Raw genomic sequence first — 18134 nt, 5'->3', positions numbered from 1 at the left:
AGAATGCTGGGTGCTCCCCCTGTCATTCCAATCGGAGTCTGAGCTACGGGCATTGCCTTCAGCTCTCAGCTCTGGCACCAGAGCTTGTTGTTGTGGTTACCGACTCTCGAGTGCTGTGGGGTGTTGCACAAATAGTTGCCAATAGTAAATAAAGAATTCCTGTATCCTCACCCCTCAGGCTGATTAAACTTAACTTGATTTCACTTGTTTTTAACCCATCATGTGTTTGGGTTTCTTCTCCCCAGTCCCCAGCTCTACCTCGTCTGCCACTGGTCACCATGGCAGCGCCTCTTGGCCCTCAGTCTGGTCCAAGGGCAGAAATCAGCCTCCTGGAAATCAACCAGGAGCTTCAATCCAAGCTGGAAAAAAGCCAGCAGGACTTCCGAGACCTCAAGGAGAAATTCCTTATGTCCGAAGCTACTGCCTACTCCCTGGCCAACCAGCTGCAGAAATACAGTAAGTCCTACAAGGTTATGGTCTCCAACGTGATGACTGTCTGTATTCCTTCTGAGAAAGTAAAACTCTCCAAACGTAATCTTCTCTATTTCCGTTGTCAGGATAAATTTCATTCTGGCCACAATCCAGGAAAGGTAGCAGTGGGTATTTTACCCTCAGGATGGGAAAACTGAAGACCAAGAGGTTAGAGACTGTAGGGTTGGGTTAGAGTTAGCTTTCCAGTTATCGATTCCTGGTGCCGACACAGAAATGCCTGGTCCTCTCGGGATCCTCTCTGTACTGTCTCAGTCCTGCTCACTGTTGGCCTAAGTGTCTGAGACTGAGGAACTCCCATCAGGTTATGCTTCTCTGGGTCCAGCTGGCAAACACTGAGCTGGTTACACTGGGGAAACATGGTACACACACAGTGAGTGGTGGGGGTAGCAGGTGACACTACCTGCTTTCAAGGAGATGGAGGTTGGCCTCCTTTCCCTGAAACTGTGGTATCCATGAGTGACGCCATCCACAGTGACTCCCCTGGTGAGAGGGAAGCTGGGCACAGGCTCTGCTTCCTGAGCCCACGGAGGCCACCATTTGATACCCAGTGGTAAGGTTGAGGGTGTCTCAGGGAATTTCAGACAATCTGTGCTGCCTCCATCTATCTCTCCCTAAGCTGGGAAACTTCAGTGATGCAGGATGGCGAGCAGGTCAAGGTCTGGGCCAAGAAACATGTGGCCAAGTGAGGATGAGGGTGAGTGGGAGAGACCGCGGCTCCAGTAACCCCCCGAGCTAGAGTGTGGGGTAGGCACCCCTCCACAGTCAGCCTGAAATGGGGAGCTCAGCTGCCTGGTCTTAGGGGGGGGGGCTGCAGGGATGTAACGAATCCTGATGCTCTGAGCCCTAATTTTTGTCATGTTCTCACAACTGGCTTTCAGTACAGCAAGGGGAGGTAAAATGAAAAAAGATTGATGCAGGGAAAGGTGCAAAAGATTGAAGCCCGCTATTTAGGAAAGTGAAGAGTTACTGAGCTTTCAGGAAAGCACAAGCAAAGTTTTGTTAACATCTCTCCTAATACGAATCACAAAATTGTGGGAAACCTGTTGTGAAGATGATGAAAACAGATATCACTTGAGAGCTTGGAGTGGAGGTACCTCAATACAGGGGTGAAGAGCAAGGTCTCTGGGCCAGCCTTCCCGGGTTATTATTGTTGTGGCACCTACTTCTTTGAATCACAGTACTGAGTAATTTCTTGAAAAGCTCTTAGAGCAGAGCCTGGCACTGTGCAAACCCTGTTCATAATTCTACTGCTTCTAATCACAAACTTTATTAGGATTTGGACATATTCCTTTCAGTTCCTTCCGGCTTTATGCATTATACTTCACACAAGTGCATCTGGATGAATTTTTACCCTTGGCATACTTGTTCAACAGAGAAATCCCAGCTCAGGGGACCCATCAGTCCTGTCGTCCTAGGGGCCTACTTCCTGTCCCTGCTCAGTGTCTACTTAAGAGGCTGCAAGGCTTGCTAGAGTGGCCATGATCAGGGTCGCTGTGAGGGGATGTGAATTTTGACTCTGCCAAATACCAGTTACTCACCGTGTCTAGTCACTGTCTGTGGCTTGGGGCTGTTCCTTCCTCGGCTCTCAAACGGGGACTAATCACACGCCCCGTAGTTGGGAGGCTGAGGAATGAGACGTGCAGAGCCTGGTTGCTGGGGTTACATTTGTCCTGGGGTGGACCCTGCCCTCTCCCTTGAAGGCAGCGAGCACAGCAGCATGTCCAGCTTTCCACTGAGGCAGGCATCTCTGTTTCTCAGGGTGTAAAGAGCTCACCGACATCATCGAGTCCGTGCTGGGGGAGAAGCTGCAGTTGGAGGAGGGGAAGCGGACAGAGGTGTTGGCTGAGAAGCTCAGGTAAGGAGGGCTCCATGTGGGAGGCTGGAGGGAAGCTGAGGGCATCTCTGACTTGGGGCAGCAACGGGTCTGGGCCAGGAGAAGGGCAGAAACGGTCATGGCAGGCACGTTACACAAACAGTTGTAACACCATTAAGGCCACAGTAATTGGTAGATTATGGACTCCAATGACTCAGAGCCCCATCTTCTCTTTTTAAAAAACATGTCAACGTCATCAAATTCAAGCGGACAGTTCATGGCATTTAGCACATTCACGATGTTGTGAGTTCACCCCCTCATTTCTGTTTAACACCGTCACGACCTTCCTGACCACAGCGTGTCATCCCTTCTTTTAGAACACACAGTCATCTTACCCTGCCGTTCTCCTGGGCTTGCCAGTTAACCAGGCTGATTACGCTCATGCTTCTGTGTGTGGAGCTATGTCCATTCAGTGCATGATGCACTGTATGTAGTTTTACCAGAAAATGAGTGCGCCCTAGGTGAGAAGCTGAAGGGACGTCTCTCTGATGTGTGTTTAGGAAGACACCTGGCTTTTTCACAGACAGAGAAGATACAAGGGATGTCAAGGAGGCTCACAGGAGCGCCCTCTGATAGAGGAGGTCTTGTTTTACCTTCTTTCTCTGCCACAGGCAGATCGCCACACACATGCCCAAATTCGGCTTCCGGGACTCCTTGGGGAAATTCTTCCAGAAGTCTCCACAAAAGCTCTTCTAATCTTTGCTTCAACTCTGCATTTACAAATTTTCTCTGTCCCACCCTAGGCAATGTCATATCCTAATTAAAGATCATGCTAAAGAGCTGACCCGGTTGTATCAAAAGTTACGGGAAGGGACAGATATTTCTGAACGCCTCAATGAGCACCTCGAGGACCTCCTCACCCACGATGACCCTGAGCATTCTCGAGGGCAGGGTTTCCAAGAGCAGCTGACTGAGGGAGGCAGGCTGGCCAAGCGCCTTGCCCGAAAGCTCAGTTCAGGTAAGGCGGCCGCAGGCCCTGATTGCACTAGGCCGCTCCAAGGTCCTGGGCTCACAGGAGACTCCCCACCTGCTTTACACTGTTTGCACAGCTGTCCTTATGTCTTTAGGGACACATAAGCCCACTGTGTGTCTAGTGCTGATGTGGGACATAGTTGACAGGACATTTCTGAATTTATTTGCAGAAAATTATGACGATGAGGAGGATGAAGAAAAACAAGAAACACTCACCCCCAGGTGACCATGAGTATTCAGGCACCGGTAATGTGTGGGTAAAAATGGACAGGGCCAGGATGCCTGGGTGGCTCAGTGGTTTGGCGTGATCCCGCTGTCCCGGGATCGAGTTCTGCACTGGGCTCCCCACGGGGAGCCTGCTTCTCTCTCTGCCTGTTTCTCTGCCTCTCTTTCTGTGTCTCTCATGAATAAATAAATAGCATCTTTTTAAAAAAAAAATGCACAGGGCCTCAGAAAGGACTCTAAGTGAAGTCTAGAGAGTCTCGGGTGCCAGATGCAAGAAGCAAAACTAGACATGGAAACAATGGATGGCCCCGTTAACTTGGTCGTCTGTTGTCTCTGTGGTACTTGTAAGATCAAGATGAACTCACTAGCCTTAAGATGCCCTGTAGCTACAAAATACCCATTCTTTCCTGTAAATGAACACGAGGAAGAGGTGCATATCTATTTCCTACACAATTCTCTAAGGTCCTTGGTGGGCAGGTGAGTAGCAAAGGAATTGGTAAGCAGACAACCGGCAAAATTAAAAACCAAGAGAAGCACTTAACCCAAACTTGCAGTGTCATGTGACACTATTAATACCATGGTGCCTAGAAGGCACAAATTTCTCCAGTCTGCAAGGACTCCAGAGCCGTAGCCGCCTGATCAATCTATGTTAAAGCCCACACAACTCAGGCACGCGGTGGTTGCCCCTGGCCTGGTCTCCATCTCTGCTTCATGTTGGGACTGTACCATACTGGGATGACTGGCTCTCATTCCTAGTCAGTCCCTCGGTGACCGGTGCCCTGAGTATCTGCTGCTGCTGCTCTGCCATCCCTTGGCAGCCACACTCTGTCTCTTACTGGATGGATCGCTTCCTCCCTCTCAAGGCAATGCCCCCCTCACCGCCCCCGCTATGCTTCTTGTGACCACTCCCTATAACTCCACTCAAAACCAGTTAGGAAGCCATGGTGTGGGATCCTCTTGGTCCGATCTTCTGTCATTCCTGTCCTACCCCCCACAGCCCGGAGCAGCAGGAAGTTGAAAAGAAGGGGATCCTCCAGGACCCACCGGATGAATGTGTTTTGACTCCTTCAATTCTCCAAGACGGGAGTGAGAGCCACCAGGCTTCCGGTGATGGTGAATTTCCATCTGATGAACAAGAATTCGACTCTGCTGTGGATCTGCCCTGTGAATGCTCCCAGTCCAAAGGGGCTGAAACTCCACGTGGTCCCCCAGGTAGCGTCCATATTCTGTGTTCTGTACATCTTGTCTAGAATGAGAAAGCTCACCTCTCTGCACAGGCCTTATAGACACATATTGGTTTAAATCAGGAGATAATGGATTTGGAAACCCAGACATCAGGTGGTTCAGGGAGCCTTCAACTGTCCTAGGCAGGGGTCATGCCTCTGCCACCCCGGCCCCAGTGTCAGGCCATTGCACCTATGTCAGGGGTGACAAACCCTACCCACCTCAGTAGGACATCCACAGGGGTGTTGTCAGATACCCTACTTGGATCAAATGTCTTCTGTTACCCGCAACGATAATTTTCCTGTATGGTCAATATCTCTCGAGTTTCTAAGCCTGTACAAAGTCGTTGGTTGACATACCTGCCTACTAGGAGAGGTGCTTTCCCTGGTTTCACTGCTCTCAGTCCCAGTCGCTATCTTCTCTATGTTGGGTCAACTTAGCTAAGCAGTCATCTGAATACAACTGTGTCATTACCTTGAGTGCACGTTTCTATGAAGCAAGGCTGGGCTCTGACATCATTCAAACCACAGATAGACTTTGTTTCAGTAGAATGCCGAAGATTCTTTTTGATTTGAGGGTCTCTACAATCGATTCATTAGTCTCAAGTATAAATTCCTATGAACCATCAAGAATCCTGGTATCTCATGGAACAACCCAATTTTGCAGCAACGCTTCTAGAAGTTGCCTGGGCTCTTCCATAGGACCTCTGGGGAAAGTATATTGTGAACTCTTTACACAGACCCACATCAGAGGAGGATATTGGGATAATTTGTAGCAGACGAGGAAGAGAATTTCCCCAACAGGTGAGGAAGCAGTCCTGTCTACTGGCCATAACACTTAACCTTTGTGATCCTGGAATATCCCTGCCAGAACAGAATGGTCTTGCACTGGGAAATTTAACATCCTTGCAGTGTGCGTGGTCACTGTCTTGGTCATGTGGGAAGTGCGATTTGCTTAGCGTGACCTGTTGTCTCTGAACTTATTTGCAGAAAATCAAAAAGATCTTGGGAAAGGAAATGGACACCACCCAATGTCCCCCAGGTAACTCTCAAGATTGTGGTATATGAATTTTCCTGGTGACCTGTGGAGACCTCACGTCTAGGGATAAAGAGAAAGAGCTGCACATAACTATTTCATCCATTCAGCCAATAGTTGAACATCCCCTTCAGCCATGTCATCTTTTCATGTGGTAGTTATGTAGGTCTCAATTTCTTACTCCCTCACATGTTGAGTACAGTGAATAGACAGACACGAATGGACCAAACCTAGGGATTCCTGTAATCAGCTGTTCTCTCCTTTGTGGTTAAAACCAAGGTGAGATGCTTATCGGCTTTGTGCCTGTTTGGCATCGTTGCGCTGGCAGGATTTTTGATAGCAAGAGAGGAAATTGAAGAACAAATGCATGTTATATCAAAATACTGAGAGAATGGTCCTTGTAGTCAGAATGTCTGCGAGTCCATAAGGCCTCAGGAACTTTAGTCACTTGGACACCGCATATAAAAGTCACTGCAATGTATGCAGAAGGGTTGAAGCCACTTTTTAAAATTCCCTGCATGTGGGAGTCATGCCTGTAACAACACGCAGGAAGACTTTAGTCTCCTCCTGCATCACCTGGTTATGGGGGCAGTGCACAGAATATCTTCTGCTGTGTCTCTCTGTGTTCCTCATGTAGGAGGCAATGTAGGAGGATAGTTCTTTCCCTCCAAGAGCACAGCCATGTTGCTTTCTGTGACTACTCCCTATCACTCTACTGAAAACCAGCTAGGAAGCCATGGTGTGGGATCCTCCTGGTTTGATCTTCTGTCATTCCTGTCCTACCCCCCACAGCCTAGAGCAGCAGGAAGTTGAAAAGAAGGAGGTCCTCCAGGACCCACTGGATGAATGTGTTTTGACTCCTTCAATTCTCCAAGACGGGAGTGAGAGCCACCAGGCTTCCGGTGATGGTGAATTTCCATCTGATGAACAAGAATTCGACTCTGCTGTGGATCTGCCCTGTGAATGCTCCCAGTCCAAAGGGGCTGAAACTCCACGTGGTCCCCCAGGTAGTGTCCATATTGCTTGTTCTCCACACTGGGGCCTGTGAATTCCAAGGTGGCATCTGTAGACGTCAGACCGTCAGACGCAGGGAAAAGCAGAAAGCGCTGAAGAGAACTATAGTATCCATTTGGTCAGTGACAAATTATCCATTTTCACAATGTGTTCTGTTTTCCTTGCAGTACTTGTATTGCTTCCCATTTCTTAATTAACTTCTCCGGTTGAGAAACCCACAGTCAGCTGACCCAGGTGTGGGTCACTCCTATGTCAACAGGGTTTGCTGAGCACATTCATTCTCTCCTCCGTGCTTTAGAGAGAGGTACATGTCTACCCTAAGCAGAGGCCTGTTAGATTTAGCATGTAAGCATGTGTACATAGCAAGAATGCACACAGGCAAAAATATTCTATCATGTCACGATCTTGAGAGAAAGAGGGTTTGATGACATGAGATTTCTGGGACAGTCAACTGCCCCAAGGCTGTAAATGCTTGGCCACTACCTGCAGAACTTAATGCCACTTGAATGGAAGGGAGAGAGCCACCATTGTGGGGCTCTGAATGTAGTGAGTCATGACTGGATGCCACAGAGATAATTCAGTCTCCTTCACAAGCTTGCTATTTGACCTGTGCACTGAGCAATTACTGTACTTTCTATCGGCTGCCCCTGTGGCAAACATACCTTGTCCCACAAAAGAAGAAGAAGGAGAAGGAGAAGAAGGAGAAGAAGGAGAAGAAGGAGAAGGGGAAGGGAAATGGAAAGGGAAGGGAGAGGGAGAGGGAGAGGGAGAGGGAGAGGGAGAGGGAGAGGGAGAGGGAGAAGAAGAAGAAGAATTTTCTTTCCTTAATCGGTCAACAACCTCTTTGCTTTCTTCACCACTCCTTCCTGCTTTCCATCAATGCCAGACAGGACATAGGATTTCAGATCCCTCTTAGGTTAATCTTCAGGTGTCCCCACCCTGCAGGCTCGGCAGACTGCAGCTAGAAGTGGTAGAGCAGAACATCCCATGGGACTCTCTGGATGAAGGCTACTTGACATATTCAGCTCCTCCCGACCTGTCTGACTATTACTGGCCTTAGAGGAGTGCCACCATCTTCTCACGTGAGGAACTGGAAGTCTGTTTTCCTCTAGAAGTGGCCAGTGAGTACCCCCACTGTCAAGGTGATAAAGCTCCAACTGGACACCCACAGAGATCTCCTGTTTTTTGTACCCCAGACCTCCACTCTCCAAGAAGAGGTCGTCCCCGTGTGCAGGCCCTGTAGAGAAATACTCATCTGAACTGGGCTCTAGGACTGGGTTTTAAGGACAGACATCAGATGGGTCAGGCAGCTTTGCTCTCTTCCTAGTCCCAGGGCATGCCCAGGTCACCTGGTTTCTCTGTCAGGTCATCGGCCCCAGGGCAGGCGTGCCAAACTCAACTTACCTCAGTAACGTGGTAGAAGGTGTCTGTCAGAATTAATTTGGTTGAAATGTCCCTTCGCACATTTAATGCTCTATGTTTCATCTTTGAGCCAGGTCCTTTAAGAATCTATGCCTGCCACAGTCAATCTGCATTCTTGTCCGGTGGTTTTGCTGTTCTTAGCCCTGTCTCTATGTCCTTTGGGTTGATTGGTCTTCCTAAACAGGTGTTTAAAAACCCACCATAAGTACCTCCACTGTTAGCTTGTTGGTGTGTTTTCAGAAGCGGAGCTGCGCCTTGGCATTCCCCCACCACATGAATTGGGCCAATATTCCGTGTAGTCCCAAAGACTCACTTTGATCTGAGGGTTTGTAGTTACATTCCATCTGTTCCGTCTCTGGTTATAAATTCCACTAAGCCTTCAACAACCAGGCTGTCTGATGGGAGAAGGCTGAATACGGCAGTCATCCTTTTAGAAGCAGGGAAGCTGGCTCCCCAGAATCTGTGCAAAATGATAAGTTAAAAGTATCTGCACAGACTGAAGACAGGGGGAAACTCTGATGATAGTCTCTCAGATAAAGCAAATGTTTCCCAATGGCACAGGTAGGAAATCAAGCCACTTATCAGAAGAGACTATCAGAGGCACCCTGAAATATTCTTGCCACGAAACCTGTTCTCACACTGATCATATCTCAGTACTCATGTAACTTTGGGCACTGAATTATTAATGTACAAAGAGGGATCTGCTTAATGACTGGCCCTGTCTGTGTATGTTTACAGAAAATCCAACCCATCATGAGGAGGAAGGAGACCAAGACCTGATATGCCCCAGGTAACTCTGAAGAATCATAGGTGGCTTTTTCAGTGGTTAAATTCAAGGATACATTTCAAGGAAAAAAAACAGAAACTGCCAAATGTACCTATTTCATCCATTGCCCAATCACAAAGTATCTTTTCTAACCATGATGTGTATGCCTTCTCTGTGTTAACACGGCTAAGTTCCTTTTATTGACTCCTCCATTTCAATAACCTGCTGTCCATTGAACAAGGTGAATTCACCAGTCACTGGGGTTCTCTGCATTCCCCTGTTCTCTCCTATTGATAAAACCAGAGTGAGAGGCAAATACGCCTTTTTGGTGTCACCACGCTGAGGATGTATTATACTAAAAGACTACCTAAAATATAATAAACATCATGTCACAGTAGTAAGAGAAAGAAGTGTGGAAGACACAAGATCTCTCCATGTTGATTATGCCTTTTAAAGCCTGTGTTCACTTGGTCACTGAATGTCATACCAACAAAATTGATGCAAAGGTGTTAAAGCCACCTTTAGGATTCCGCATGTGTGCTATGAGTCATGACTTCCCTTCCACAATAGCTCAGTTTGTTGATCAGAAGCTTAGTTCTGTGGCCACTGCCCTGAGCGCCTTCTGTTGTCTATCTGTCTCTACTGCCCCCACAGTAGCCACACTCTGCCCCTGAAACAGGAGGAGAGGTTTTTTTTTTCTGTCAATAATGGGTGTGCCCCTTTGTTATGACTATACTTCTCTGCCTCCCATGAAAACCGGTAGGATGCTGTGGTGTCTACTTTGCTTGCTTTAATCTTCAGATCTCCCCACCCTACCAGGCTCAGCAGGGAGCTGCCAGAGGTGAAAGAGCAGGATGTCCCACGGGACCCCCTGGATGAATGCTATCTGACTTATTCAGCCCTTCCTGACCTGTCTGACTCCCACAAGACTTCCTTGAGGGCCAACATGAACTCATTTGAAGATGTGGACATCTGTTCTGCTCTGGAAGTAGCTAGTGAGTCCTCCATCATCAAGGTGATAAAGCTCCCAAGTCCACCCCCCTAGCTTTGGTATCCCCACCTCTGCTTATGCAGATGTGTCATCGCTGTGTATAAGCCTGGTAGACATGAGGATCTGAGTCTGGCTCTAGGATAGACTTTTAAGAACAGATATGAGGCGAGTCAGGGACTGGCCCTTTTCTCCTCTTCTCAGGTCAAGCTCATGGCTTCTGACACAGAAGTTAGGACATTAGAGTCAAGGCAGATGTGACAAGCACACACTCAGTTGCGCTGTACATGCAGAGGAGTCTGTCTTTGTTCCTGATTTCCATTCAGTGTCTCTCCTCATCTGCAGTGCTTACATTTTCACACTCGAACAATGTCCTTTGAATTGTTGTGCCTGTCCAAAGATTTGTTAGCTTTACCTATATCTTTGGATTATTGTTTCCCTGGTTTGACTATTCTCATCCCCAGTGTCTGTGTCCTCTGCGTTGGCTGTCTTCATCTGATGAGTCATCACTGGAGCCTCAGGACATCCAACACCCCTACCATCAGCTTGCTTGTTATGTTTCCCTGACAAGCTGAGCCCGAGCATTGCCCCATCCCACCCATGGCTCATATGTCTGTGTAGCACAAAGGATTATGCACAAAGATTCCTTTTCATTTGAGGGTTTGCAGATTCCATCCATCAGTCTGGCCTCTGGATATAAATTCCCTTAAACCATCACACCTAGAGTATCTCATGGGAGAAGGTAATGGGAGAAGGTTGCAGTAAGTTGTTTGGATGCAGGTAAGCTGTTCCCCAGAATCTGTGGAAAAACTGATGTTTCACTCTGGACACAGACTCTTGAGATGTGCCTCTGCCACATCATGGAACACATGCCTGATGGTTTAGGAAAGCAAACCAAGGTCTCTTCCCAAGACAATACCTGCGTCCTCTTGGATGATGTCTCTTACAATTCCTTGCTGCCCCACTAAGGATAAACATGCCCTTGTACTAATTGTATTGGATACTTAATTTTACTGTAAAGATGGTGTTCTGTTTAATTGTGCCTGGCCCTGTCTGTATTTATTTGTAGGAAATCATAATGATTGTTGGGAGGATGAAGACCAAGGCCAGATATGCCCCCAGGTAACTCTGAAGAATCATGGGCTTTAATTCGGTGGTGACATCTGGTGATCTCGGATCCAGGGAAATCTAGACAGTGCTACATGTACCTGTTTCACCCCTTCAGACACCCACACAATGATCCGCTAGCCCTGTTCTCTGTTTCACTATGGTACTCGTACAGGCCCCTTTGTTGATCCCTCTCAAATGTGGGAAAATATAGTTCATTGATGCAGGATACTAAGCAATCACAGGATCTCTTGCACTCTCACAGTCTCTCTTTGTGTTGGGTCCAGCCCGAGATGCCCATCTGTCTCTGCCAGTTTGTCATTACAACATTGGCAAGAACTCATGGCAAAGACAGTATTTAGAAAAAAATTCATGCCTCAGTATTTAGGGAGTAGGCCTTGGGCACAGGAGCTTTCTAGGAATCTACCATGCTGCCGTAGCCTGGGGTTCTGATGGTGCTTTCTGTCAATTTCAACAAAATGTTTGCAAACGTCTTGATGCCGGTTTTATTGTTTTCTGAGTGTTCTGTATGTGGTAACTGCTGTGCACTGGGTGGTTCAAACTCCTTCCCCATGAGCTCCCATTCTGCTGTGAGCACTTCCCTGATCTATCCCCAGCGCATCCACACTCTGGCCCCAGATGGAGGCAGACTGGTTCATGTCCCTTGATGGGGACTTCCCACTTGTTTTCTGTCACCACTCCCTCCTCCCTACCACCAAGACCAGCTGGGACTCCCTGTTGACTCAACCTTCTTCTTGCATCTTCAGTACTCCCTGGAACACGAGGCTCCCCAGGGAGCTGCCAGTGGCAGAAGAGAATGAAGTCCCACAGGACTCACTGGATGAATCTTATTGGACTCCTTCAGCTGGCCATGACCTGCCAGACGCCTGCAGGCCTTATACAAGTGCCTCATTCACATCTGATAAGCAGGAACTCTTCTTGGGTCTGGATGTGGACGGTACGTACTCCCATTGTGAGGGCCATAAAGTTCCTGGGGAGGCCCCAGGAAGCCTCTCTGCTTTCTTTTTTTTTTTTTTAATTTTTATTTATTTATGATAGTCACAGAGAGAGAGAGAGAGGCAGAGACACAGGCGGAGGGAGAAGCAGGCTCCATGCACCGGGAGCCTGATGTGGGATTCGATCCCGGGTCTCCAGGATCGCGCCCTGGGCCAAAGGCAGGCGCCAAACCACTGCGCCACCCAGGGATCCCGCCTCTCTGCTTTCTATCCAACCACCTAAATAGGCTGAGAGACGCAAGCTTGCCAACAGGCCTTGTAGACTCATACTGGTTTCTTTGAACTCTGCTCTTGGATTTAATTTTAAAAACACTGGGGCACCCAGGTGGCTCTGTTGGTTAAGTGTCCAACTCTTGATCTCGGCTCAGGTCTTGATCTCAGGGTTGTGACGTAAGTCCCATGTTGGGCTCCACACTGGGCATGGAGCCTCCTTAAATAAGAAAAGGCATCGTGTGGGTCAGACAACTTCCCTTTCCTTCCGTCCCAGACTACCCTCTGCCGCCTGCGCCCTCACTGGTGCAGGCATTGGTACCAAGACAGGAGAGAGGAGAAATGAGGGAAAAAGGCAAAAACCCAGCCGCCACTATGTCACCTGGAGACACCTGGGTAACAGACCTCTTTCTTTTATCAAGTAGAGTCTTCTGCTACTCATGAAATTCTATTGCCAGTTGCGTTGCTTCCTATAATCTCTCCTGCTGTCCACACAGGTTTGCAGTCAGCTCCATATTTGCACCATCTATTATATTTTTGCTGATCCCAAAGATTTGCTCCTGAGCTGCCCTCTGTAGCATTTAGATAGAAGATCCTGAGCACCCAGCCCCGCCTGTACCCTGTGGTTTCAGTGAAGCTAAGGCTCTAGCTCTGGTTTTTCATCCCCCATGGATGGAGTACTTTGCACCCTCTGTGCAGCATCAGTGATTTTTCCACGTGTGGATATGGTTTCAGTCATGTATCTACTCTCTGTGGCACCATGTCGTGTAAATGATCAGTGGCCTGTGCACCTAGGGTGGGTATTGGCCTCAGCACAGGCGATCCCCTCTCCATAATCTTCAGAAAAGTGCTGCCTGCTGAGCAAGACCCCCTTGGGGGCCCTGTCACACAAGAGTGCAGAGTAAAACCCATTTCCCATTTGTTCCCTCTCGGGCTATTTTTTGGACTTCCCTTCTGGGAGAGTATTTGGATTGTTAGCAGAATTTCTTTGCTCTTCAGATCACCTGAGGGCCCACATGGCAGGGAGGAGGCACGGCTCCGACTGAAGCTGACCTGCTCTGGTGTGAGGGTGTTGCAAGTGTCTGTTTAGCCCCCTTTCTGAGAACACATACTCCCTTCACAGTGGAAACCTGAGTGTGTTTGATTACGGAGTGCTGCCCACACCTCCCTGAAGGGTGTGTGATGCTGGGACTGGGTGCTTTGTGCCCTCCCTGAAGACCCACAGAGTCTGATCCTGGAGCACTTCTGGCCCTGGGATGTCCTACGGGACTCAGACCTCTGCTACATTCCTTACAGCTGTCAGCGCCTCCTCCGGGTGGCAATAGAACATACAGGTGTGGGTGGGTGGAAGGGCAGTCAAAAATTGTACATGAGAAAGTTCCAAAGGCTCCAGAGCCAAGAAAGGTGCTCCTGACTTGGTCCATGGTACTTTTTCCCAAGTCCCTTTTCTAGTGGTACCTGAAGCCTCAAGGCCAAACGTCTTCCATTGTTCTGTTATCTTTCGGGTACACACTGTCCTCGCCTTCTCCCCGTGCCCCCAGGCCTCTCTAGAATGTTTTCTGTAGGCTATCGGACGAGGGTTACAGGATAATAAGCATGAGTTCCTGCGCCCATCTAAAGGCCCTCTGGAGTCAAGGGGGTGATTTTCGCTTCTGGGACTTCGCAGCCTGGGCACCTGCCGGCCCAGCGTTCCCAGGCACAGACATAATGGTGACATCTTCATACACATGATATCTGCCTTTGTGCCCGCTCCCAGGGTGATCTCACGGACGGGCGGGGACGTCAGAAATGGGTGTTCTGGGAGTGCTCAGCTAAGGAACACTGGGGTTTATCCCATTGACATCTCTTCTTGCTTCAGCTCCCATGCAGGTGCCCTGTCACCGGGGGCTATTGAGTGGAAACTTGACTTTCCTAAGGGCAGAGGTGCAAACTTCAAGAGCACAGCCACAGCCCAGCACCAAGGAGGCCAATTCTCTGCAGTTGCAGCTGGGCCAGCAGTTGGATCGTGGTGACAACAGAGCCAGGCTCGACCTCTCCCCCACCATCTGGAGCCTGGCAGCCAAGATGGGTTCTGGGGACCAAAGGCCACTCTCCCAAGGTGAGAGGGAAGGGAAGTAGGAAGCTCTAGTCTCTATGTTGGACTCACAGGCTTGTGGCTGGAGGCAACAATGGGGGTAGGTCAAATCTCACGATGCTCCAATACAGGGAGTGAGCAAGAGCCTGGTGTTTAGTATCCATTCTGCCCCGTATCCAGGGGCTCTTTAACTGGACAAGCTATTCATCTTCTCATGTATTTTCCCTTCAGTACCTTCATCTGAAACCCCTGACAATGGTGTCCAATCCATCGAAGCTGGGAGCGTGATACAACATTATTTTTAGGGGGCCTGATCCAACAACCACTGCTAGATAACATCTCTGAATTTGTAATGTCTAATTCTTGTGTCTCTGTGGTGCTTTAATGCTTGGGAAATGGTTTCATGGCATTGTTACACGTGGGGTGGAGCAATTATTCCCCGGCTCCACTTTGGCTGGACCCCATCTTCCCTGGCTTTCTCAGAGGCTCGTGTGCCAATTTTTCTCCTCTTCCACATCTTCAAGCCAATTTTCCCTGTTAAGCTTTCACAGCCACAGTGGAAATACTGACCCACAACACAATCTCTTGTTTATTTTTTTCTTTTTCTAAAGAAATAAGGGGCCACTCTCTTAGATAAAGTGCACACGTCACTCTCTTCTCTCATCTTCCCTCCAGCTCATCATCTCCTCTCATCTCCATCGCCTCCTCCCCAGACTCCTGCTCATAGGATCCACCTCTGTTCAGATTTCCTTAAGACCGAACTTTTCAACCCTCCCCTGGGTCATGGTGTCTTTACCCTCGCTCCCTTTACGTGTCCCTTCCTGGAGCCTGGGGTGTCCCGGGGCTCCCCTGTCAGGCTCAGAACTCATCTGAGAAATGAGGTGATCCAGTACCCATGTGGAGGTAACAAAAGGAAACAGCACTGTCTCACCAGGGAGAGGCCCGAGAGAAAGAGCTCAGTGAGTGTTTGGGGAAGCACAGCTTTGACAAGGGCCTTAGAAACTGAGGTACTTATTGTCTTCTCCCTCTAGCTTCTCTGTCACCTCTCCTTGGCTCCCACAGTCCTGGCCCTGACTCCACCTGCTGGCTTAGTCCCTCTCTCTATGACTCACTTTCCACAGAGAACTGAGCAAGAAACCAGGGTCCATGCCAGATTTTTTTTGTCCATTCTGGCTTTTATAACAAAAATGCCCAGACAGGCTGGCTTATTAACGTCAGAAATTAATATCTCACTGTTCTGGAGGCTGAGTAGAGCCACAATCCAACAGGTGCACATTCAGTGCCTGGTGACACTTCCTGCTTGGTTCACAGGTGGCTGCTTCTAGTTATGTCCTCACTGGGTGGAGAGGTGAGGAAGCTCTGTGGGGTCTCTTTTATAGGGTAGGAATCCCTTTAATGGGGGGCTCTGCCTCCCACGGGTTCACTCCACAATACCATCATAGTAGGGATCACGTTGCAACATATGAATTGGGGGCAAATACATTCTATCATTCTATAGGCAGATGGTTTTACTCTGTGTTGTTCCCACTTCCTCCACCTCATAATTCTTCCCCGATGTTTAAAGGCTCACCTGTTTCTTGCAAAAGCTTTTCTCATTCTTCTTGAATTTGTGTATTTTTTCCAATTTCAACTGCCAAGAAGGGGGGTTTTACAATATTCTGTTGCATGTCCCCCAGCCCCTATGTAATCATTTACTCATTGAATACATACGGACATACAGGTACACACATTTATATCTTATGGCACAACAGATGGGTATTTGGTGTGTATATTATACATAATGTACATATATGAAACATATGTTGAGGCATGTTGGAGAGATTCCCTAGCTTTCTCATTCCTTGTTGCTTCCCAAAGCTTCCCTTCATCTTTGACTTTGGGTGAGGTCTCTACAATATCCTCTCTAATAGTACAGACATGATTTCCTTGCCTTTGTCCTCTCTTCCCCGTAACTCTTTGTTTTTACCAATTCTGTTTTTCCCCATTTCACTTTCATCCATTGCGAGCCTATTGACCTCCTGGCCCTCTTGGTAGGGTAAGAAAGATGAGCAAAACAGGAAATAATCAAAATGTGTCCATTGGCTTCTCCTCACTCGTTAACATTCAGATGGCCTCTCTCGTCCTGCCCACTGGCCTTCTTTGACGTCTTATTGGTGGAGGCTCAGAAAGATCCTGAATGACAACGGATCCTGTTGATGTGCTTTTATTTTCAGAGCTGGGTTTGGATGCATCCGTGGGCATGACAAACCACACTCTCAAGCTGGAAGGTGAAACTGCTGAGGGCTCGGTGGCCAGTCAGTGTGAGTGTCAAGTCTTTGACCCCATGAAGGCCCTAGGTGTCACGAGACACAAGATTATCAAGAGGAAACTGCGGTTCATCCAGGGGCAACTTGCATGCAGATTTCCCCGCCTTCAAGCTTAGGGCGCAGAGGTGATCACATCTGTGCTGTTGGGGCATGGGTTCCTATTGCTCTTCTTCAGATTACAGCTCCGTCCTGCCCACCACTGTTTGTGCTCTTCCTCCTTTGTTCGCTCCCATAGCTGGTGCTTCTTTTGTTTGCTCTTATCTCTGTTTCCCATAAGGGCTGCCGCCCTGCCGGCCCTTCCATCTGCATCACCTGGTTGCATCTGAACTCTGCTGTGGTCCTGCTGGGGCTGTCCTGAGGTGCCCTCTCCCCTCTCCTCATGACAAGGGGGCAGCAGGCCCCATGGGCCTCCTCAGCAGAGCAGCGTCATCTACACATGTCACCAAACACGCAACAGTCTGCCGGAAATCACACAGTTTCTTGGCTTCTTTGCCACCACCGCCACCCCCCACCCCCCCAGCCACCCCCCAACCCCGCTTCCCCAACTCCATGGCCTCTTTCTCCCAGGAGCATTGTCTTAATGAGCCATTGCACGAGGATTCTCCTCTTGGGTCTTTCAGGGAATCTGACCTCGGATGACACTTCACCCTCATCTTCTCCATGTGAATAAGAAGTATGAAAACAGAGGAGAAAGATCCCCCAGGACAAAAACTAAATGAGAACCTGAGTCACAGCTGGAAGTGCCACACTGGGCTGCCTGGAGTCAGGTTTCTCCTCAGCCCCAGATGAGAAGGGAAGTCCCGTATGGGGCTTCCGGGACCTTTGTGTCCCCCACCTTAGGGGGGACATGGTAGTTGGCATCAGGTAGAGGACAGGAATGGCACTTTTCTAAAGAGACATCGGCCAAAGGTAGAAGCTAATGCCAGGTTTCCAAAAGGAATAGAACATGAGGTGCTTAGGCATCAAGACGTCTCCCCTTTTCGCGGTCATCACCATGTCTCCACGCTCAGTAGGAATCAGCGAAAAGGTAACTGGGTTGAATTTCAGGCACGAGAACATACTAGAGCATTGTACTGAATTCACTTTGGGCTGCTTTTGGAAGTCCCGGGGAGATGCACAAGAATCGAGTCCAACAGAGAAAGAAAGTCATTCATGGCAGGTGTCAGAAAGAAGACCAACATTCTTAGGGACAGTGTCCTCCTGGTGGAAGAGATGAGGTCGAGAAAACACTGGTGTGAATTAGGGTAGCTTAGCGAATACTTCTAAATCAATCATGCTAGGATAAAAGAAACACTGAGTCAGCTTTGAACTAACATGAGTGCCTTCGCCCAGTACCTTAAGATTCTGATTTCAAGATTGTGAGGTGGAATTTGGGTAACAGGATTTTTTAAAAGCTCCACTAGTATGCTC

At 48.6% G+C, this 18134-nt stretch overlaps 1 protein-coding gene across 1 annotated transcript; it reads left to right on the top strand.

Moving 5' to 3' along the window:
• The first annotated feature begins 220 nt into the window (after nt 1-220).
• On the top strand, nt 221-16840 carry LOC140600050 (NBPF family member NBPF6-like). The gene is given in 14 exon segments (XM_072767875.1): nt 221-270; nt 272-600; nt 2251-2347; nt 3109-3323; nt 3433-3559; nt 4560-4774; nt 5776-5827; nt 6614-6828; nt 8996-9047; nt 9825-10038; nt 11081-11133; nt 11886-12076; nt 14203-14442; nt 16632-16840. Coding segments are annotated over 14 exon segments (2259 nt in total).
• The last annotated feature ends 1294 nt before the right edge of the window (nt 16841-18134 follow it).

The sequence above is a fragment of the Vulpes vulpes genome, chromosome 8 (assembly GCF_048418805.1).
Source record: "Vulpes vulpes isolate BD-2025 chromosome 8, VulVul3, whole genome shotgun sequence".
Taxonomy (NCBI): Eukaryota; Metazoa; Chordata; class Mammalia; order Carnivora; family Canidae; genus Vulpes; species Vulpes vulpes.
Note: the sequence above shows the minus strand (reverse complement) of the source record. Positions and strands in the feature narration are given on the sequence as shown.